Source organism: Corylus avellana, chromosome ca7 (genome assembly GCF_901000735.1).
Source record: "Corylus avellana chromosome ca7, CavTom2PMs-1.0".
Lineage (NCBI taxonomy): Eukaryota > Viridiplantae > Streptophyta > Magnoliopsida > Fagales > Betulaceae > Corylus > Corylus avellana.
This window is the reverse complement of record NC_081547.1, coordinates 9,357,626-9,381,728: the sequence shown is the minus strand read 5'-3', so window position 1 is coordinate 9,381,728 and position 24,103 is coordinate 9,357,626. Positions and strand designations below refer to the sequence as shown.

Below are 24,103 nucleotides of genomic sequence, written 5' to 3'. Positions count from 1 at the left end.
AGCCAAGCTGCACTTGGGCGGGACGAAAAAGTCTACCTGCATAAGTTCAAAATTGATAAATTGATAAAACCAAAAATATGTGTATATGTATATACATATAAACACACACATATATATGTACACCTTAGAGCGTATATATACATACATTAGGAGTGTTTTACATAGTAAAATACACTTACTATCAAGGCGTCTCATATATCGTCCTTGGTACGCTCTGGTACCTTCGTCCAGTCGAAAATGTTTTCGGCATTCTACCGTTGGAAAAAACGGAGCCTTAATTGTACATTTATCTTTATAGTTGTTGTTGTTTGTTTGTTTGTTTTTTTTTTTTTTCTAATTAAAAAGGTGAAAATGGGCAACCAGTGTAATTTTCCCCTCGCTGTGGAATGTCCGGTTTGAGCCATAGCTACTGCCTGAAAAGGCAAGCCCACCACTACAACCCCACCAAGGTGTAAGCCAATAATGCCCCTTCATAATAGCATCTAGTTCACGCATCTATTACCGTAAGTGTATTCGAACACGTGACCACTAAGATGAAAGGAAGGGAGGACTTTCCCTTTGCTGCATTACCTACTTAACTACCACCTTGGTGGTTTATAGTTGTTTTATATACATATATAGTTGTTGTATGTACACTCAGTTGTACTAGTGTCTATAATGTTTTGTTTTCATTTCATCTATTAAAAAAATAGCAAACGAGCCATAATATGTGTTAGGCAAGAGTAATGTTAAAAATCTTATTTTTATTCCACAAGGATGACGTAATAGTCATAATCAACTGTTGGATTCATCATTATTAAAAAAAAAGTAAAAAATTAAGGGTTAGTTAAGACTTCTATAACAATATCGTTGGATAAAAATATGGTATATATGTGGTTTCTATATAGTGTCTCTCACATTAACTGTCCGAATTATTAGCAATTTGAACAACACACTAAACTCTTTAACGTGCAAAACTTTGAAGAATAATGATATATATCACATTTTTATTTTATAATTATTGTGCAACTGGTGTGATAATTCGGATTAAAAAAAACGAAAGAAAAAAAAAAAGGGAAAAAACTAATCTACTGGTCGTTGACTGTCTAGACAACTGTAGGGGTAAAAATGTTTACACACATTAACCCTTGGAATAGTAAAAAGTAGTAGTAAAGAAGCAAACGAAGAAGAGGGGGGAAAGAGAGCAGAGTGTTGAGTGAGAGAAATGAGGGAGAGAGGGAAAGGTACGGAGCCATCGGTGGACGAGAGGTACACGCAGTGGAAGTCGCTGGTGCCGGTTCTCTACGACTGGCTCGCCAACCACAACCTCGTTTGGCCTTCTCTCTCTTGCCGGTCTGCACTACTCTAACCCACCCTTTTTCACTCTCTTTTGCCGGTCTGTACTACTGTAAAACCCATTTTTCACTCACTCTTCTCTCTCTAGGGTTTGTCTTTTTCTCTGGGCTTTAAGTTGGATAATGTGGGCTTCTACGCCTCTTTTGGTGCTAGAAAGGTTGGGAAAACAAAGGGAGGGGGAAGAAAAGTGAAGTAGGTTGAAATGGTAGTTTATTTTTTTCTAATGGTTTTATGCTGTTTTGGGCCTGGAATTTGATGAAACACTAGAATAAATTGCAATGTAGCTGATCCTTGCAATTATCTCTAAAGGCTTTTTTTTTTTTTTTTTTTTTTCAGTTTTGTTCAAAGACAATTTATTTTGCAAATGTATTTACTTTTCTGGGCTTTTTTTGGGTCATACTGGTTTCACTGTCTCTTTTGGATGCTGGGAAAGTTTGGGAAAAGAAAATAGAAGAGAAGAAGGAAAATGTGATAGAGTGAAACTACGGATTTTGGGTTTTTTGTCGTCTTGGTCTCTAGAATATGAAGAGAGGATAAATTAAGACCCTCTTTCTTTCTGGCTTTGGGATTTTCATTCAATAGCCTAAACATGAATTTCATTATTGTTCAGCTGTTGGAACTTGGACAATGTCTTTTTCAGAATGCTTTTGGTATTGAATTGTTTTTTCTAAATCTGTTTGGCGGCTGGGAAAATTGTGAGTAAAGGAAAAGAGAAATGAATTTGTGAGGGATAATGTCTTAAAAGCATTAATTTGTGAGGGATAATGCTTTAGTTTTCAAAGCATGAATGCAGTGGAATAAAAATACGATTGTGCTGGTACGCACTCGTATGCATGTGTTTGTTTTGGATTACGTGTGATATCATAATTTTTTTTTTTTTGTTAAGTACGTTTGATATCATAAATTTATTGATAGTGCATGTGTAACACCTGATCCCATATTGGGAAGATGAGGAAAAGCCCACATAGAATGGGTGGTTTATAAAGATAGTCATGTGTGCTAAGTCCCACATTGCCTAGTTACTAGGTGAAACTGAGCTTTATAATGAATTCAAAGCTCCAAATTGACTAGTTCTTTTGGGGTAATAGCACAGATGTGGCTAACACTTTTTCCTTGGTAGCATTGCATGATGAGGCCTTGATGAGGACGTCAAAAATTTAAGAGGGGTAGTTTGTAACACCCCGGTCCCATATTGGGAAGATGAGAAGAGAAGCCAATTGACTAGTCCTTTTGGGGTAATAGCGTAGATGTGGCTAGCGCTTTTTTCCTGGGTTGTTTCAGCATGACTTTGTTTGTGTATGTGCGTGGAAATACAAATGCATAGACAATTTTTATATTTAGAATTTCATATGCGAAAATGGATTGAAGCTGCGAAGTTTCAAATGTGAACTGATTCTTTTTTTGTGGTTTGTATTGATAGATGGGGTCCACAGCTGGAGCAAGCCACTTACAAGAATCGTCAACGTCTTTACCTTTCGGAACAGGCAAGATAAAATTTTCTCTTGCAGCATTTTAATATGCATTTCATCATTGATTGTGAAGGCATTGTGTTGATGTGGAATAATAGTTGTAAAGGAAAGAAGGAAATTAGCATTAATTTGATTTTATAATAGTAGTTGTAAATGATTCTTTCAAATCATTTTCCTATTCTTCTTAATTGTGGTGAATTTTTAGGGGCAAAAGTTACTTTAAATTTGAAAACAGATGGCTTTGTTGAGAAGGTGAGGAGGCATTGGTGAATTTTAGAGGGGCATAAGTTACTTTAAATTTGTCCTAGTTTTGTATTGGCTCAGAAACTAAAAGCTTGAAAGCTGACTTAAAAACGTGGAATGAAACAAAGTTTGGTAATATGGAGAATAAAAAAAGGGCTCTTCTTGATGATATAAAAGGCCTACATGGGGTTGAAGAACATAGATCTGTTTCTAGCAAGGAGAAATTGTGGAAGGATGCGACTACAATTGAGTTGAAGAAATCTTTTCTTTTGGAGGAGGTGAGTTGGAGGAAAAATCCGAGGGCATTGCCATTACAAGAGGGTGATAAAAATACCAATTTCTTCCACCAGGCTACTAACTCTAATAGAAGATATAACAGGGTAGAGAATTTGGTTATCAATGGTATTTGTCCTCCAATTTGGCTTAAATTAAGGATCATATAGTTCAATTTTTCTCTCAGCTCTATATTGAGAATGAGAATTAGCATCCAAATTTGGGTGGAGCAAGAGGCAGAATGGGTGGAGCAAGCTTTGGAGGATAGTGATGTAAGATGTGTGTGTCCCCACCCCAAGAATAAATAGTTTACTTTAGTTTATTTTTATTTTATAATCCTTTCCCTATTAGGAGTATATTTACTTTTCCTATTAGAATTATGTTTACTTTTTTTTTTTTTTTTTTGATAAGTGGAATTATGTTTACTTTCCTACTAAAATTAGATTTACTTTCTATACTAGAAGTAGGTTTACTTTTTTTTTTTTTTTGCAAGGATTTCTCTTCTATAAATAGGCTAGCTTATTATGTAAAACTCAATTAATTAAATTATAATCAAATCAAAGAATTTTCTCTCAAATACTTTGCGGGGTTTTATCTTTCTTTTAGCCTGCGGGCTTGTTTTATCTTTTTGGGTAGAAGACGAAGACGCTTCTCCTTGCAAAATCAAAGATGCTGCTATTTGATTAGTTACCTTAGTCTTCCGCTACGTCAGTTGGTATCAGAGCAGGTTTTATCCTGATCATGGCCAATCAGCACAACAATGACGTTCCCCTTAACGACGCTGCTCGTGACAGGGAGGCTCTTTCGAGAGCTGAATTTCAAAAGTTCCAGCAGACAACGTAGCAGGAGTTATGCCAGTTGCGAGAGATGATGGAGCGCATGCACATAGGTCCTAATCGTAATTACAGGGACAATGATGCCCATGATGACGATGGGATCCGAGTGAGGCCTATTCCTCACCAACGACCTGCACCCATAAACCGACCACCGGTCTATGAAGATCTTAGTGACGATGAAGACTTCGCTGAAGGAGTGTTCAGACAAAACATGGGAGTAGATCGATGGGGTGAAGGACCTAGGGGCGTCGGTTGTGGTGGTTCAGGCTTCAGAGGTTATGAGCGCGGTGGAGCTGGCCATATGGGGAATGTCTATGAAGGCGCCGGCTACTGTGATGCTTATGGAGAGCAACCCAGACGTCAGGATCACTGTAGGGAGGAATCCCACGAATATTGAACGAAGATTTATCTCCCATCATTCATCGGGCATCTTCAAATCGAAGATTTCTTAGATTGGGTGATGGAGGTAGAGAGGTTCTTTGATTATATGAGTATTCGCGAGGATCGCAAGGTGAATTTAGTGGCATACAAGTTCAAGGGAGGAGCTTTTGCTTGGTGGGAAAAATTATAGATTTCCCGAGCCTGACAAGGGAAGGGACTTGTAACTTCATGGTTGAAGATGAAGCGGCTACTCAAAGCATGGTTTTTACCCCCGGACTTTGAGCAATGGCTATTCCAACAATACCAAGAGTGTCAACATGGAGGTCGAACCATCCAGGCGTATGTCGATGATTTCTATCGCCTATCTGCCCGGAATGATCTCATGGAGATAGAGGATCAACAAGTTGCAAGGTTTATTGGTGGACTGTGTGTGGCAATACAAGATAAGGTTTCTATACATCTTGTCTTTACTTTGAATGAGGCAGTTAGTTTGGCAACCTGAGCAGAGAAGAAACTGGAGAGGCCTAGAGCATCAACCTAGGAGCGAAACCCGAACAATTCGACGAGACCAACACAGAGTCGAGGAAAACAACCTCTAGTCCCGACAGTCAATCCAAGTCAACCAGTGACTTCCATGGGAAAAGGAGCTAGTAGCAGTTCAAACACCCCGAGACAACCAGCCAACAATTCGTACGCACGGCCCGGTCTAGACAAGTGTTTCAAATGCAACCAATCGGGACATAGGTTGCATCAATGTCCTCGGAGGCAGATGGTAAATTTGATCGAACCTAAGCCAGAGGAAGGGTCCGAGAATGGAGATATTGATACACCCAAGTATGAGGAAGAGGAGTTGGCTGACTCTGATGAGGGAATCCCACTTTCCCGATCCTTAATAATTCAACGTTTACTCTTGACCCCAAGGCAAGAGGATCAATCTCAAACGCACAAGATTTTTCGTACTCGCTGCACAGTCAACCACAGGGTATGTGATGTGATTATTGACAATGGTAGCGGGGAGAATGTATTGTCTAAGGAGATGGTTTCGAAGTTGGGTTTGAAAACTGAGAAGCACCCAGCCTCATACAAGATCGGATGGATCAAGCAAGGAACCAAGACACTAGTAACCGAGAGATGTCGTTTCACATTTTCAATTGGTAAGCATTACTCGGATTCTATTTTGTGTGATGTAGTGGAGATGGACGCATGGCACTTAATCCTGGGAAGGCCTTGGCAGTTTGACGTGGATGCCCAGCAGCAAGGAAGAGCTAACGTCTACACTATCTTTTGGGATGGTCGGAAGATAACATTTCAACCCTTACAAGAAGTCGAAAATTCTATTCATTCCAAGGGTAAGCCAGTCCTCCTATCCACTGGATTAGAATTTATAGAAGTTAAGGAGGCCCGAAACATCATTGCATTGGTGACCAATGGAACCCCGGGCTTCGTCTCACAAGAAGTTCCCGAGATAATGCGACCGATGTTAGAAGAATTCCAAGACATCATGCCTGAAGGACTGTCGCCCATGAGAGATATCCAACACTATATTGACTTAGTGCCGGGAGCAAGTCTCCTGAACTTGCCACATTATCGAATGAGCCCAAAGGAGAATGCTATTTTGCAAGAGCAGGTAGAGGGGTTAATTCGGAAGGGACACTTGCGAGAGAGTCTGAGTTCACGTGCAGTACCGGCCCTACTTGTACTGAAGAAAGATGGGAGTTGGCGAATATGTGTGGATAGCCGAGCAATAAACAAGATCATGGTCAAGTATCGGTTTCCTATTCCCTGAATAGGTGACATGTTTGATATGCTATCTGGGGCTAAGATTTTTTCGAAGATTGACTTGAGGGGTGGATATCACCAAATCCATATACGGTCGGGAGATGAATGGAAAACTGCGTTCAAGACTAAAGAGGGGCTTTACAAGTGGATGGTGATGCCTTTCGGTCTTTCGAATGCACCAAGCACTTTCATGCGACTCATGAATTAGGTACTGAAACCTTTTACCGGAAAATTTGTTGTTGTCTATTTCGATGATATTCTTATCTATAGTCGCAACCTGGTGAATAACATGGATCACGTGAGGAAAGTGTTGGAGGTCCTCCGTGAAAATAAGTTGTTTATCAACTTAAAGAAGTGTAGTTTCATGATAGATCAGTTACTCTTCCTCGGATTTGTAGTCAATGCCGATGGAATCCGAGTGAATGAAGAGAAGGTGAGAGCAATCCAAGAATGGCCCACGCCCAAGTCAGTGGGAGAAGAAATAAGTTTCCATGGGTTAGCAAGTTTCTATAGAAGGTTCGTTCGGAATTTCAGTAGTATTGTAGAACCAATCACCGAGTGTATGAAGAAAGGAAAATTCAATTGGGGTGATGAAGCTGAGCGAAGTTTCTCAATCATCAAAGAAAAGCTATGCACAACACCTGTATTTGCCTTACCCGAGTTTGACAAGTTGTTTGAACTTGAGTGTGATGCATCAATCGTTAGGATAGGAGTTGTGTTATCTCAAGAAGGGAAGCCTGTGGAATTTTTTAGTGAAAAGCTCGGAGAAGCAAGACAGAAGTGGTCAACATATGAGTTAAGGCTTTATGCTGTCTTGAGAGCCCTCAAGGTGTGGGAGCACTACCTGATCCAACGAGAGTTTGTCCTCTATACTGACCATCAAGCATTAAAGTTCATCAATAGTCAAAAGAATCTGAATCAGATGCATGCTTGGTGGGTTTCTTACATCCAACGGTTCACTTTTTCTCTCAAGCATAAGTCGGGAAAACTGAATCGTGTAGCTGATGCTTTGAGCCGCTGAGCTACCCTACTGATCACCATGAAAGTTGAAGTGACTGGATTCGAGTGCCTAAAAGAGTTATATGAGGAAGATGAAGATTTTGGTAAAACCTGGAAGCGTTGCAAGGCAGGGCAACCAATTTCCGAGATACATATTCAAGAGGGGTATTTATTTCGAGGGAATCGGAGGGAATCGGCTATGCATTCCGAGGAGTTCCTTACAGGAACAAATAATCCGAGAATTACATGCTAGAGGTTTGGGTGGTCATCTGAGAAGAGACAAGACTATTGCTCTTGTAGAGGAGCGGTATTACTGGCCGCAACTGAAGAAAGAAGTTGGTAATTTTGTTCGAAGATGCCAGACTTGTCAAGTCGCCAACGGGCAAACCCAAAATACGGGATTATACATGCCTTTACCAATACTGGAAGCACCGTGGGAAGATGTATCCATGGATTTTGTATTGGGTCTCCCGAGAACCCAACGAGGAGTAGATTCTATAATGGTAATTGTGGATAGATTTTCCAAAATGGCTCACTTTGTTGCTTGCAAGAAAACATCTACTACTGTTCAAGTGGCCAATCTATTCTTCCAAGAGGTGGCTCGATTGCATGGAGTCCCAAAGTCTATCACTTTTGACCGAGACACCAAGTTCTTGTCTCACTTTTGGTGAACATTATGGCGGTTCGACAGAGCATTGAACATTAGTATCACGAGCCATCCGCAAACGGACGGGCAGACAAAAGTTGTTAATCGAACTCTAGGTAATTTACTTCGGTGTATTGCAGGTGATAAACCGAAGCAGTGGGACCTGGCTTTAGCTCAGGCTGAGTTTGCCTACAACAACATGGTGAATCAATCTACTGGGAAGGCACCGTTCGAAGTCATCTATGGGAGAACTCTGAGACTTGCAGTAGATCTTGCAGCTTTACCTAAGTTACCGGAAGCAAGTGTGGCAGCGGAGCATTTAGCAAAACGGGTGAAAGCTACCCAAGAGGGAGTTCTTCAGCATCTAAAAGAATCCTATGCCAAGTACAAGACGACAACAGACAAGGGTTGGCAATCGAAGATTTTTCGAGAAGGAGATCTTGTGATGGTGTATTTATGCAAGGGGCGACTGCCGACTGGTACTTCTGGAAAGTTGAGGAATAATAAGTATGGTCCATGCAAGGTACTAAAAAGGATTAACGACAATGCATATGTCATCGATCTTCTAGAAGAAATGGCGATATCCTCAACATTCAACATGACAGACATTTTTGAATATTTTCCACCAGAGGAGTCAGAACTTAACTCGAGGACGAGTTCTTTTCAAGAAGGGGAGACTGATGTAGGACGTGTGTGTCTCCACCCCAAGAATAAATAGTTTACTTTAGTTTATTTTTATTTTATAATCCTTTCCCTACTAGGAGTATATTTACTTTTCCTATTAGAGTTATGTTTACTTTTCTACCAAGATTAAATTTATTTTCTCTACTAGAAGTAGGTTTACTTTTTTCTTGCAAGGATTTCTCTTCTATAAATAGGCTAGCTTATTATGTAAAACTCAATCAATTGAATTATAATCAAATCAAAGAATTTTCTCTCAAATACTTTGGGGAGTTTTATCTTTTTGGGTAGAAGACAAAGACGCTTCTCTTTGCAGAATCAAAGACGCTGCACTTTGATTAGTTACCTTAATATACTAACTGACGTAGCGAAAGATTAAGGTAACTAATCAAAGAGCAGCGTCTTTGATTCTGCAAGGAGAAACGTTTTCGTCTTCTACCCAAAAAGATAAAAACAAGCCCGCAGGCTAAAAGAAAGATAAAACTCCGCAGAGTATTTGAAAGAAAATTCTCTAATTTGATTATAATTCAATTGGAGTTTTACATAATAAGCTAGCCTATTTATAAAAAAGAAATCCTTGTAAGAAAAAGTAAACCTACTTTTAGTAGAGAGTAAATCTAATCTTAGTAGGAAAGTAAGCATAATTCTAATAGGAAAAGTAAATATACTCATAGTAGGGAAATGATTATAAAATAAAAATAAACTAAAGTAAACTATTTATTCTTGGGGTGGGGACACACATGTCCTACATCAGATAGGGAGGTTTTGGAGGCGGTGAAAGACATGAATAAAAATCTAGGTCCTTATGGTTTTCTTAAGGCGTTCTTTCAAACTTGTTGGGATGTTATCAAAGTAGATGTCATGACAGTCGTGCTTAAGTTCCATCAGCGTGGTAAGTTTGAATGCTACTTTAATTACCCTTATTCCTAAGAAAGTTGGGGTTGTTGAGGTGAAAGACTTTCATCATATCAGTCTGCTGAGTGGTGTTTACAACATTATTGCAAAGGTCTTGGCAAATAGATTGAAAACAGTGTGGGAGAATATCATTTCAAAACTCAATGCTTTTATCAGAAATTGTCAAATCTTATATTATGTTCTCATCACCAATGAATGTCTAGATAGCCATCTCAAATCAGGTGAGCTGGGAGTTTTGTGTAAATTGGACTTAAACAAGGCTTATGACAACGTTAGCTTGGACTTTTTGTTATACATGTTAAGGAGATGTGGCTTTGGGGAGAAATGGTGGTGGTGGATTGCACACTGCATATCCATAGTTCGCTTCTCTATTCAGACTATTCTGATTAATGGTACACCCTATAATTTTTTCAATAGTTCTCGTGGCATGAGACAGGGCGACCCTTTCTTCCCCTTCTTATTTGTAATTGTTATGGAAGCTTTGAGTTGAATGATGTCAGCCACTGTGAATGGAGGTTTTATCTTAGGAATTTTTATTTATTTTTTATTTTTTATTTTGTGGGGACTATGACTGATGATTCGTTATCTACCTCTCATTTCCTTTTTGTTGGTAATGTGCCAAATGTGAGTGTTCTGGCTTGTATTCTAGGTTGCAAGCTTTTGCCTTTGCCCATTAGATATTTGGGCCACCTTTTGGGTGCTCCTTTAAGGCTAAATTTACATGGGATACAATCATTGAGAAAATGGAGAGAAGACTATCTAGGTGGAAAAGACTACTTATCCAAGTAAAGTTGATTAAGAGTTTACAACCTTCCTACCTATATCCTTTCCCTTTTTATCCTAGTTGGTGTTGCTAATATGTTAGAACAATTGCAGAGGGATTTGTTTTAGGGTGGTTTGGATAACGAGTCTAAATTCTTTTTGTTAATTGGAAGAATATTTTATGTTTGTACTCTTCATCTTGGAGAGTTGGGGATCAAGAGTTTGCTTACTTTCGATCAAGCTCTATTGGAAAAGTGGTTATGGAAGTTTGCTGTGGAGAGAAGTTTTTTGGCGTCAGGTAGTAGATAAAAAATATGGTAGTTTGGCAGGTCGTTGGTGCACTTGCGTTGTCATTGGGCCTTATGGGATGCATCTTTGGAAACATGTTAGTAAGGGTTGGAATGCCTTCTCATGTTTTGTTAGTGTTGAGGTAGGTGATGCTCTCGACCAAGTTTTGACATGATGTTTGGTATGGAGATCCTTCTTTGAAGGATTCTTTTTTCGGAGTTATTTTGCCTTACAAGGAAGAGGATGCTCTGGTGGCTGACCTTATGATTGCTCACAATGACTTGGTACATTGGGACATTAATTTTATCATATTGCGCATGATTGGGAGGAAGACTCTGTTTCCTCTTTTTTCAATGTATTGTATTCCCTTAGGATGGGCCGGGGAGGTGGCGATAAGTTATGTTGGATTCCTTCGAAAAGACAATCTTTTGAGGTCCCCAACTTTAACTCCTCCTTCCCTTGGAAGATCATTTGGAGGACCAAGTCTCCTTTGAGGATGGCTTTTTTCACTTGGACAACATCTTTTGAAAAAATTCTCACTTTGGGTAATCTCCGCATGCGTCACATTTTAGTGATAGATTGGTGTTATATGTGTAAGAAGAATGGAGAAACTCCGGATAATCTGCTTCTTCATTGTAATGTCGTGAGAGATTTGTGCAATATAGTTTTTCAGATGCTTGGAGGAGAGTGGGTTATGCCTAGATAGGTGGTTGATCTTCTGGCTTGTTGGAAAGGAAGGGTCATTCGGAATGTGATCCCTTTATTTTTAATGTAGTGCATTTGGAGAGAAATGAATGCTTGAAAATTCGATGATTGCAAAAAGACGAGTTCAAATCTACAACTTTGTTTTCTTAGATCTTTCTTTAAGTGGATCTCTGCTAATGCCCTTCTCAATATCTCTAGCTTTGTAGATTTTTGCGCTCTCCTTTCTTGTTCTTAATTTACTTGGTATTTTTTTCTTGTATACTTCCTGTGTACTTGGGTTGCACTCCTCATACTTTATGAACTTGTTTTACTTATAAAAAAAATAATTATGGGATGTTTTGGAGAATAAGTTATTCTGGAAGTAAAATTCAGTCATAAGCATTTCTATGAGCTTAATGCACCTACTTCTGGTGGCAGGTCAATATTATGCTTTAAATTTACTCATGAGAGTGATTAGTTAGAATTTTTTTATGCATTCTAGATTAAGATTTGCTACTGCCAAATCTTTCTGCTGTATTTTAATTGTTGATCATATGACAAATGGTTAGTGTTGTTGAACTTGTTGCATGTAGGAATATGGAATTTTTGTTATGATGTGCATTTGTGTTTTACTCATATGGGGTAGATATTATTTTTTTGATAACTAATGTTGTGTATATCAAAAAGATGGGGTAGGTACTATGTGAGTGATTTTTTGTCAATTATTGTGCATCATCTTGTTTACTCTGGGATTGTATATGTTGATTTATCCTGATCGTTTTGCTTACCTTGGTCTTTTTACTCAGACTGATGGCAGCGTTCCGAATACCCTCGTCATAGCAAACTGTGAGGTTGTTAAACCTAGAGTTGCAGCTGCAGAGCACATATCACAGGTGATCTGATGAAAATGCTCTATTCATAGTCCCGGTCCCAGCTCCCATTTATTTTCCATTGCTGTGCTGTGAAGATGTTATCTTATATATTACATTATCTTTTTATCCTCTGGTTGCTTGATCTTACAGTTCAATGAGGAAGCACGTTCTCCCTTTGTGAAGAAGTACAAAACTATTATACATCCTGGCGAGGTACATGTGACTTTTAAAGAAAACTGCATTTCTACTTAAAATAGCTGCAAATGAAGAGCTTTGAATCCTTTTAGCAATCTGTGATTATTGTTGTAATTATTATTATCATTGTTTGGTAGTACTGCTACTGCTATTGCTACTATTATTATTATTTTTATTATTTATTGTTCTTCTTCTTTTTTGTTTTTTGTTTTTTTGCAGGTGAACAGAATCAGGGAACTCCCACAGAATAGTCATATAGTGGCCACACACACAGATAGTCCTGATGTAAGCATTTATTTAAATGTTCTCTCTCTCCTTCCCTCCCTCCTTTCTTTCTCTCTCTCTCTCTCTCTCTACTTTTACTTTTCATTGTAGATTATCATTATTTAAGGTTTTAAATCACATGTTGCCTTTGAATTTGAAGTTAAAAAACTTGGGAAGCTCAATGTGCGTTAAGTTTTTGAGTTTATGCAACAGGTCCTAATTTGGGATGTTGAGGCTCAGCCAAATCGTCATGCTGTTCTGGGAGCTACAAATTCTCGTCCAGATCTGGTGTGCCCTGTGCAGAGAAAATTTGTTATTTATTTCATGGCAATCCCTTTTTATGAATTGTCATGTATTGTATATCACAGATACTGATATATTCTAAATTGATATTTACGATGTTGTATTAGGATGCATATAGTGCATGGTTATATTGTTATTATCTAATTATATTTGCAATCTGAAATCTGCACACTAGTGCAGTTAGCTGTTAACATGGGTTTTTTCTTGGGTATTAGGATGCATATGGTGGATGGTTATATTGTTATTATCTAATTATATTTGCAATCTGAAATCTGCATGCTAGTGCAGTTAGCTATTAACATGGGTTTTTCCTTTTTTAAATACGTGGGATTCATTTATTCTTATGGCTTTGTTATCTGTTCCTTCTTGGGGTGAAATTGAATTTCTTCTCTCTTGGGGTAAAATATAAGGCTGGCAATTATTAACTTTAAACGCATCGTGTGCAGATACTGACTGGGCATCAGGACAATGCTGAATTTGCTCTTGCTATGTGCCCTACTGAACCCTTTGTGCTTTCTGGAGGTGGGATTTCTTTTAATATTGTTTTATTAATCACACACATGGTTCAATGTGTGATGAATTTATATTATATTTGTGCCTCTTTCAATGCCAGCTAATTTACAATCTGGTATGAAATTTTGCTCACAAGTATATGGAGGGATGTCATGATGCATTTGTAATTGGATAACTTCACTTTGTAGTTCCTCAGATAATGTCAATGTTACAGTTTACTTCCCCTTTGTGATGTACTTGAGTTGATCATCTTCTTACTCTTCTTAAGTTATGAACTATATTTCCGTTTGAATCATCTCATTGGTGGGGGAAATTTTTGTGACAGGCAAGGACAAGTCTGTAGTTTTGTGGAGTATACACGATCATATCTCAACTTTAGCAGCAGACACAGGGGCTACAAAGTCTCCGGGTTCTGGAGGCACCAATATTAAGCATGCTTCCAAGGTTGGTGGGAGTAATGACAAACCTGTAGATAGTCCTTCTATTGGTCCACGAGGTATCTACCAAGGCCATGAGGATACTGTAGAAGATGTGCAGTTCTGCCCAACAAGGTAGCTTTACCAATCACAGTCAAATGCTTCAATATTGTACTTTTATGTAGTTTGGTATTCATGATTTTCCCACCAACTTATAATTCATCACATATTTGTAATTGTGCATTTCATTTAGTGATGTAAGCATATTCTTTTTTGTTTTGTTAGTCGGTCATTTGATAAGAAGTAGGACTGGAAATTACCCCAATGGAAACATTGCGATAAAAAATGAAGCTCTCCCCTATGTCCTGAATCCTATCTCCTTTTTGTTTTGTTTTATAATTGTTTTAATCACTATAGGTAATTTTTCCCTGCATTTCTGATGTGCTTTTATTGTGTTATTTGCTATTTGTGGGTTGAAGTGCACAGGAGTTCTGTAGTGTTGGTGATGATTCTTGCCTCATACTATGGGATGCAAGAGTGGGATCTACTCCAGTTGCCAAGGTTGCGATTCTTCCTTTTATGTCTATCAGTCTACTATGCCCTGGCAATCTGTGCTACAACACTAGGTTTTTTTAGATACTGGTACTTAATTATAATAGGAATTTGGGAATTTTAGTTCTTTTCTCATCATGGTTGTTTTAGTTATATGACCCCTCTTTCTTTTTTATGATGCAAGTTTTGTGTTGTAGAATTGGATTGCTATTACCTTTTTTTTCTCATGTCTTCGCGTTTGATGTTTGATTTGACTCTGATATTTTGGCTGTCATTTTGGCAGGTTGAGAAAGCTCATGATGCTGATCTTCATTGTGTTGATTGGAACCCTCATGATGTAAATTTCATTCTGACAGGGTACTTATTTCTTTCAAGCTTTGCATACTAAAATGATCACTTAGGACACTTCACTGTGGAATATATCATGATCTGTGTGCTGTTGTTTTCATGTTTTTCTGTTTCTTAACCCATTTGAACTTGACATTTTCATTTACCAAAATTTATCATGAAGTTCTTTGGTTTATTTGAATTTGCTTTACTTTTATTTCAGATCTGCTGATGCTACTGTTCGCATGTTTGATCGCCGTAACCTCACTTCTGGGGAAGTTGGATCACCTGTTCATAAGTTTGAGGGTCACAGTGCTGCTGTCCTTTGCGTACAGGTGACAGAAAATTTTTTGGCCTTATTTCCTTGACTTTATATTACGTCTTTCCTTTCATTATATCTGTAGAAATATGGTCTATTTAGTTTATTGTTATTTTTGACAAAAGTTGTGCTTTTGTGATCAGTGGTCTCCAGACAAGTCATCTGTCTTTGGAAGTTCTGCTGAGGATGGCGTTTTGAACATCTGGGATCATGAGAAGGTGTGAAGCTATAATTTTTTTTTTTTTTTTTTTTTTTTTTTTCATTATAGCTTTAAGATATATAGAAGGGGAATACATGCAAAACGTTTAAGATTTCCAGTGACCCAATTTGCTTTTTATGGATGTGGCTTGTATTCTCTGTTGGAATTGATTCATGAGCAAACTGTTTTTTCCAGAAATGAAGCTGTTTCAATTATTGATTAGCAGTGAGGGTGGTTTTGTGATTGTCCCAAGTGCCAAGTTTAAATGATTGATTAGCATCTAGGGTATTTTTGTGGTTGTTCCAAGTGCCAATTTTCTGCTTATCTCAAGCTTCAGGGCAATGTACAAAATAAGCCTGTTCCATTCGTTGGGTATTATACTTCAGTAGTGAGGGTATCATTGTAATGGTCCCTATTAGTATGAATAATTTTAAGTATTATTTTGTATCAGATACTTTTTACTTATTTTCTGGATATTCTAGTCATATATGGGTTTGAACTTTGAAGCATTTTGAATTAAAAGTAATTTAGAGCTATTAGATGAGAGTTGATTTGCTCCAACAAGATCTTCCCCATGCTTTCAACATCACTCTTATGCACTTCTTTTGGTTAAATCTTGTTGGCGTGGGGTGGAAGGAAGTGTTTGTCCCCACTTTCTTTTTTTTGTGTTTTTTCATTTGTATTTCTGTTAGCTGTGGCAAAGCAAATAGAAACCCTTGTTTCCTTGATCAATTCAGGAAATTAGCAACTTTGTTGTTTCTTAAGAGTTTGTCCCAATCTAAAACTCATCGCTATATTCTTTGCTTCTCCGTTTATTTTATTTTTTATTTTTTTATTTTTTTATTTTTTATTTTTTAAATGGGTATGGCTATATTCCTGCTTTGTTATTGTAACATTTATGTTTCTTGTACTATATGCATAACTGATTCTATTGCCTTTCAGGTTGGCCAAAAGCAAGAGTCTGTAGGATCCAGAATGCCAAATGTTCCTCCAGGCTTATTCTTTCGACATGCTGGGCATAGGTATGAATCTGTGTATCTTCTATGAATGTGTGCTTTACTATACATCAGAGAAGAAATCTGTACACGGTTGTTCTGCAACTTTTGGTCTTAGTTGCTTCTTGTCTATTGGGGTGATAATGTACTTCCATGCTTTTTATAGCTTCTATTTTCTAATGTTTCCATACATAGTAATTGATTTTTATTTGATGCATTTAGGGACAAGGTTGTTGACTTCCACTGGAATGCATCTGATCCCTGGACTATTGTCAGTGTGTCTGATGATTGTGAAAGTACTGGAGGAGGTGGTACACTGCAGGTAATCAATATATTTCTCAACAGTAGTTTCAGCATCTCTGAGAATTGTAGCTTCTCTTTCGTTGTTCAATAGTAAAAAATGAGTAATATTATTTAGTAAACTGTTATACGACTGACACACAACTTGAATGACGTGGCAATGAAAAATGAAAATCAGTCCTTATAATTGACTTGTACCAAAAATATAGTGGTTCAAGATATGATACATTTTTCTGTTTGCACAACTGTACATTCCTTTGATGGAAGTGTGATTGTTTTCGTGCAGATATGGCGGATGATTGATTTGATTTACAGGCCTGAAGATGAAGTGTTAGCTGAGCTTGATAAATTCAAATCGCACATATTAACATGTTCCTCTTAAAAAAGTGGTGGAACTTTCGTTTTCTAATTTGCTAATGTCAATGGGAGACTCCTATCTTAAGGATGGAAACATTTCCTCTGTAGTACAATGTTTTGTTGGTTCAGAATTTGGCTATTAAGAATTTAAGTACTCTCTCTCTCTCTCTCTCTCATTAGGGGAAAAAACTTATAGCGCGGGTAAGATTACTTCGATGCTCATTTCAAGTGAATAGATTAGATTTCACAGATGTATTTGGTGCATATGATGTTACGTGGTAAATATGTTGCTATATCATTTAAACTTTTCAAATGATTTGGTATCATATTTACCAATAGATGCAACAAAATAAAATATTGATTATGAAATGTAAAGGATTCTTATATCTTCGGCCATGACTTAGCAATTAATGTCCACCGTTTTAAAGATGCACATAGCTGTTGGTTATGAATTTGAGTAACATACATTAGTCATTTACACTACTTAATAGGGGGAAAACGCTTATTCTAAATTGAGGAATGCTACACTTGTATTTTTTGACACAATTTTATTACACCTATAAGTGGTTTTTAAAACTACCATTGAATATGAGATATATTTTTATTTTTTATTTTTTAAAAATAATTAAAAATTCCAAACTTCTTTCTTAGGAATGACTAGCCATTTTACTGAGTTGGATCAAGCTTTTAACAATTTCATATGAAAATCAATTGGTATCTAGTACAAGAAGTCAAAGCATTTTATGGAATTCGAAATCCCACCTCATAAAGCATGTTCTAAGAGTTGTTTACATGAGCAGAGTCATAATGTTACACCTCAACAATCCTACTCTCAACGTGACACTCCTACGATTTGAACCCATAACCCTGGCTTTGATACCATTTATTGGATTAGCCCTTTAACCATCTCATTTGAAAATAAATTGGTGTTCAGTGAGGGAAGTTACAAATCACAGTCCTAAAAACATATGACTAGGGGTGCAAAAACCGCCCGCTAATTGCTAACTGCTATAACCGCCAACCGCTTAATCGCCTAACCGTCTAACCGCATTAACCGCTAACCAACTAACCGCTATAACCGCCTAGCGGTTAGCGGTTAGCGGTTATTGGGTCTACTAACCGTAACCGCTAACCGCCTTTTTATATAATATATTTTTATAATTATAATTATAAAAATATTTATACATATAACATAATCACTTGATCATTAAATCACAATTTTTTTTTTAAAAAAAATAATTAAATCACAATTTGAGTATTAATATATTATCACTATAATTTATATGATTATATCATATAATCACTTGATCATTAAATTACAATTTTTTTTTTTAAAATAATTAAATCACAATTTGAGTATTAATATATTATCACTATAATTTATATGATTATATCACATGAGATTGATCATTAAATCATTTGATTATATAATAACAAATTATACATATATAATATGACATAACTCATAAGTATATCAATTCATACTAATACAACAATTAAATATCTAAAACTTATTTCCAATGTATGTTATAAACTTATAAGTCTATATATGTTATAAGTCTATATAAGTCTACATATGTATATGAATAATATAAACGTATAATATCAATACTTAATCATATGATTCAATGACAATTCAAATATTTCATTCAAGACTTCAAGTGAATCATATTATTAATGTACAATGATGATATGATTCGTATAATATCAAATTAAGTAATTGACATTGGATTAAACAATGACCAATGTGTTACTTATAAACACAATTTAAGTATTAATGTATTATCATTATAATTTTAGTAATTTATATATTATCACTATAATTGATATGATTATATCACATGATGACTTGATCATTAAATCATATGATTATATAATAATAAATAATGCATATATAATATGACATAACTCATAAGTCATAAGTCTACAAGTTAATCATATGATTCATGTACAATGATAATCACAATTGATTCAATTGAATTAAACAATATATTACTTATAACTACAAGTCTACAATTTAATTAAAGCATTATTAGATACTTTAGGAATTTAGGATTTAGAAGATATTAAAAATACAAGAAAAAAAAATGAGGGTAAAAAAAAGCCCAAAAAGCCCAAAAAAAAAGGCCCAATTTTAAAAAAGCGGTTAGCGGGCGGTTATCTATTTCGCTAACCGCTAACCGCTAACCGTTAGGCGGTTGGCGGTTGCGGTTAGTGAAATCTACTAACCGCTAAGGCGGTTACGGTTAGCGGTTATTGCCACTAACCGCTAACCGTAATCGCCTTTGCACCCCTACATATGACACAAGGTCAAGGTCACAAAATGACCTATATTTCCCAGAGAATGAAGAATATTTCATGCAATCTTTTAAAGAAGATGCTTGAGCCTATCATCATCACCCTCTTTTGTCACCTTATCTATCACTTTCTTCTACACCTCTCGTATACCTATCATATTTGTCACTCTGACTCTCAACTACATTGAAATTGTTAGGCTTTGTTTTGGATGGTCCAGTCCCATCATCAACATCAATATCAAATAAATCTTCATCATCACTAATCTTATCATCTCACCAAGGATCATTAAGATCAATCCTCCCTCTATCTTCATCTTCATCCTCTTCATCAACTCCACCCTCCCCAGACCCCAAAAAACACAATGTATAAGTGCACTATGAAATGGCCAGTATGTGAGGCAATCATAAATAGCACATCATTGTCATATGTAATTAGATGCAACCCATCAACTAGACTTTTATCGGGTTCTTGAAAGAATATTAAATCCCCTAAGTTGTACCCATAATGTCTACATATAGCTTCCAATTCAAAGTATGATAACAAATCAGGGTCAACATTTTCTGTATGGATTACAACATCACCCACACGTACTCACAACCAAGTTTCTTGTTGAATCTACCCCCATAATGGACTTCAAACACTAATTTCGAAATCGCCATCCTACAAGGTGAAAATAAATATTAATAACACTAAACAGTGTCCTTTCATTGTAATAAACAAAATAAAAGATAGACAATAATAAAGGGTTAAATAGGAGACCACTAATTTTGGACAATAATAAAAGTATAAGAAACACTAAACATACAATAAGTCAACAACATATTCAGTTATAGAAAAATAAAGGGTTAAATAGGGGACCACTGATTTTGGACAATAATAAAAGATAGATAATAAACATAACCCTAACTTTAAAAAGATGATTTTTTTGGGCATACCTTCATACAGCTGTAATCGAAAGAATTGAAAGAAGACGAAAACTTTTATGCCAGTCAACTTCACCTCTCTCGAAAGAACTTTAATATTTTGTAACTTGAAATGGTGGAAGAACGAAGAACATATAGAAGCTTCTCTAAAGCACGTTGGGTTTGAAGCTGTTGAGGAGAGTTGAAAAAAAAAAAGGTTTAAAAATGGTTAAACACGCGTGAATGTTATCAATATTCTTTTGCACTTCATTGGAGTAATATTTAGGTACAATAAGAATGAGACTTTATATATCTAATGGGTTTCGATGACAACTTAAACCTTGGTGTCTACTTTAGTTTTATAAGTTTTATTCCATGTTTTACTCTTTCCCATCTTCTCAATATTAATATTAGAGAAATTATATTTAATATCCCTTTGTACTTTATCTTATTTTGATTGTAAGACTAAAGTTTTCAAATTTATGATTTTAAGACCTAAGCTTTGACCGTATTCCAATACTTTGCCCCACTCTTTTAAACATTCAAAAGTATGAATTGAGAAAAAGTATATAAGTAGTAAACAAGGATGAAACCAAGATGTTTATTTAGGGAGACCAGATTAGGGTTAAACATCGCCCCTTACGGTTGAAGAACAACCTTATTCTACCATCATATTGGGGGGGGCGGGGGTGGAGTTCACCATTTGCTTGATCGTGTGTAGGCGGCAAATCTTGCCTGTATCCACCCACGGGTAGATGAATAATTTCAATTAACCCACCTTATGAATCCAATCTGAAATAGAGATCGTAAACGATTAAAAATCAAGAACGAATCAAAGAAACCCACTAATTAATCACAAAAAAAAAAAAAAAAAATGAAACCCACTAAACAAAGTATCAAAAACAACACTTGAACTTGTTCAAAAATTTCATGGCTAATAAATAGGTAGCATCCACAACATTATTAAATGATAAAAGGAAAAAAAAAAAAAAATTACAAAATATATGTCAGAACTTAAGGTGCTCTAAGAAGAAACCTAAAGAAGGTAGTAAATTTAATAAAAGTACTAAAAAGAAGACAAAGTCTACCATGACTTTGTCCATAAAGTGGCAATGATTTCATAAACATGAAAGAAGGTAGCAAATTAAAGAATTTACTCAAAAAAAAAAAGGATAAAACATGATTTCATGATGTTGCCTATAAACAAAACAAAAAATGACTATGATTTCATAGTTTATGCTATAAATGAAAATTATTTAAAAAAAAATGATGAAATTGGTTGTGATTATATGGCTTATGAGTAAATTTTCAAATGTCAATTATATTGAAGACAATTTTTAACATACTACTGGGAAGGCATGTGCAAGGCACATGCTCAATTCATGGTATTATGTATTTTTGGGATGCTTAACTTTGAGAGCACAATATCATATATAAAATGTATTAAAAATAGATTTAATATGTATTTATTGTATAAGCACATAAATCATTTTTAAAGAGAAGTAAACTAAGACCATTGTAATAAAAAACTGAGTAGAAAAAAAAAAAATTATCAAGATTTTGCACTACGTAAATAGAGTAGTTCAATTATGTGAGAAACTAAAATTTCTCATTTTTTTTTTCATTGTTCTCCATTTCTCATGCACCTAAAAATTATGATAAGTTTTTTCAGAGAAACTTTCAAAACATTGTTAATTTGGTGGTAATTTGAGAGCGGGTATGATGAATTTATCGATTAAAATATATAACAAAAACTATATATATATAAACAATTAATTGAAAAGAGTAATTTAAATATAAAAAGCATAATCAAGGTAGAAGTTTGATTACATACATAAAATTTTTCAAGAAATAGCAATTGTCAAAAAAAAAGTTGATTTTTTCTTTGTCTCAACAGTTTTTTTACTGTACACCTCTTAAGCTCTAAAAAAATAGCTAAACATTTAATTTGAATGGTTCAACAACTTGAAGAGTGACAATTTGATGGGCTGATGGCCGTGATAATATAAAAGTAGAACTTGTTTGAGACTCAAGAGGAATCACAATTTACAATTCTTAATTCAATCTTTTAAATATATACTTCAAGTTTGGGGGTTTTTTTTTTGGCGCTATTTAATTGATCAACGAGTAAGTCAATTTGGTGATTAACTCATTAATGACTTTGGTCTCAAGTTCTTAACCACATCAAGTGCGATCAAGATCCCCATCAATACCTTCAAAATTGCTCACCAATTTTTTTACAAATCTCAGCCATTGAATATATCTAAGGGTTTAGAATAAGACACCCACTATTAAGATAGCCTCGAGAATATGCTTAAGCCTTGGGAATATGCATTTGCTTAGATTTGAACTTTGAAATTCAGATAGCCTCGGGAATATGCCACCCACTAAATAGTGGATGTTTTATTCTAAGCCCTTAGATATATTCAATGGCCGATTTGTAAAAAAATTGGCTAGCAATTTTGAAGGTATTGCTGGGGATCTTGATCTCATCAAGTGGGTCACATGCTTGAACAAAACAAAAAAAGGGACTGACTACTCACACTAAAGTATAAAGCATAAATGAGTGTTCTGGGTCAATTAACAACAAAAATGAAAACGGCGCGTTTTGAGAAAAACAATAAAAGAAGATCTTGTCTTCTACCTTTCGTTTAACTTAACATAAAACCTAAAACTCTGAAATACAAGAAAAAAGAAAAAAACTAATCATTTCCAAAGTGAAAAAATCAATATACTTAACAAAAAAATCATATAAATCACAAATATAACAACCTTGAAAATCAACAGATCATGAGTAAGTATCAGTCTGTGTTGAGCTTACAAAGAAGAAGCATAATAATGAAGAAAACTCACTGTAGGGGATAGCATACATAGAGAGACGCGTAGAAACGAGAGGGGATACGAACAGCCAAAAGTAATACCCAAAAAATTTAACTAGAATATGAAAAGACTCCAAATTTGCGGGCAAAAATCCAGCTGTCGCATTTCTCTCCAACTCTTTGAACTAACTTTTGCCATACTCAGCATTTCGTCTCTCTCTCTCTCTCTCAAAACCAAATCTACTATTCTTTATACTATATTTCTTTGTAGCAACAAGGATGAAAATCAATGTAGTAGGTATGTTGTCGGCTCTTCTTTGTTTGTTCTTTCCTGGGTATGCGTGTGCAAGATAAAGATGAATGTCTGAAAAAATCTTGGAAAAGTCTAGAATCGAACCTGTTGTGTGCTTTGCTGAAATGAAAGGATGCATTTTAGGGTGATAGATGGATTGCCCATAAAATTTCCAAACTTACAAATAGGACAAAGGACAAAATAGTAATTTTGGCATATGAAAAACCATTCTCAAAGCATTTCTTCATTGGGTCATCATGATTTAGGACGTAGACAATATCATCCACCTGGATCACGCCAATTCATGATTATGAGTAACTGTTAATCCACAAATTTCCATTTTATCAGACAAGCACCTACTACCGTTTTTCCTCTTTTTTTACACCTTATGCCTTGCTATAGGTGCGCCTTATCTCTTAGAAAATATAGATTTTTTTTTTTTTTTTTTTAACAATTTTTAAAAAGTCATGTTTCATGTGTCACTATGCCATCCAATCTAGTGGAAAATCCTAAACTAAAGTCGTGTACTGCTATTTTCAACTTTCACCCAAAAATTTGATTTGATAAAGACACTAATGCCATAACTTCCTAAAGGCAAAAATAATAATTTCAGTCTCAAATAAAATTCTTACTGTTCCTATGGAATCGGTGTTTGTTTACAACTTTAAGTTTAAGATATAATTCTATGAAATTAAATGAATAGAAGAATATTGTGTTTTTTTTTCTTCATCATGAACCGAATGATTATGTACAAACCCACCCACATATGTACACCTATTTTCCATATTGAATGAACCTTTGTAATGCGCCTTAAACATCAATAGGTCATTAGCCATTATGTGCCTTGCCATGTTGAGAACATCAATTAGTATTTAATAAATGCAACATG

At 35.7% G+C, this 24,103-nt stretch overlaps 1 protein-coding gene across 1 annotated transcript; it reads left to right on the top strand.

The window, feature by feature from the left end:
• Positions 1 to 1,156: 1,156 nt before the first annotated feature.
• Positions 1,157 to 17,294, top strand: LOC132186899 (WD-40 repeat-containing protein MSI4-like). Its single transcript, XM_059601012.1, has 15 exons — positions 1,157 to 1,332; positions 2,756 to 2,819; positions 12,098 to 12,184; positions 12,314 to 12,376; positions 12,578 to 12,643; positions 12,836 to 12,910; positions 13,372 to 13,447; positions 13,764 to 13,989; positions 14,334 to 14,415; positions 14,690 to 14,763; positions 14,957 to 15,068; positions 15,196 to 15,270; positions 16,194 to 16,273; positions 16,469 to 16,568; positions 16,833 to 17,294. The coding sequence occupies exons 1-15, from the start codon at positions 1,205 to 1,207 to the stop codon at positions 16,926 to 16,928; spliced, it is 1,404 nt and encodes a 467-aa protein (XP_059456995.1). The 5' UTR covers positions 1,157 to 1,204; the 3' UTR covers positions 16,929 to 17,294.
• Positions 17,295 to 24,103: the final 6,809 nt, after the last annotated feature.

Excerpts from the sequence above, each read along its gene's own strand:
- LOC132186899 (XM_059601012.1), top strand. The coding sequence starts at position 1,205 with ATGAGGGAGAGAGGGAAAGGTACGGAGCCATCGGTGGACGAGAGGTAC. Across the intron at positions 12,644-12,835 it reads CACACACAGATAGTCCTGAT|GTCCTAATTTGGGATGTTGA; the intron begins GTAAGCATTTAT and ends TTTATGCAACAG. Across the intron at positions 16,569-16,832 it reads GAGGAGGTGGTACACTGCAG|ATATGGCGGATGATTGATTT; the intron begins GTAATCAATATA and ends GTTTTCGTGCAG.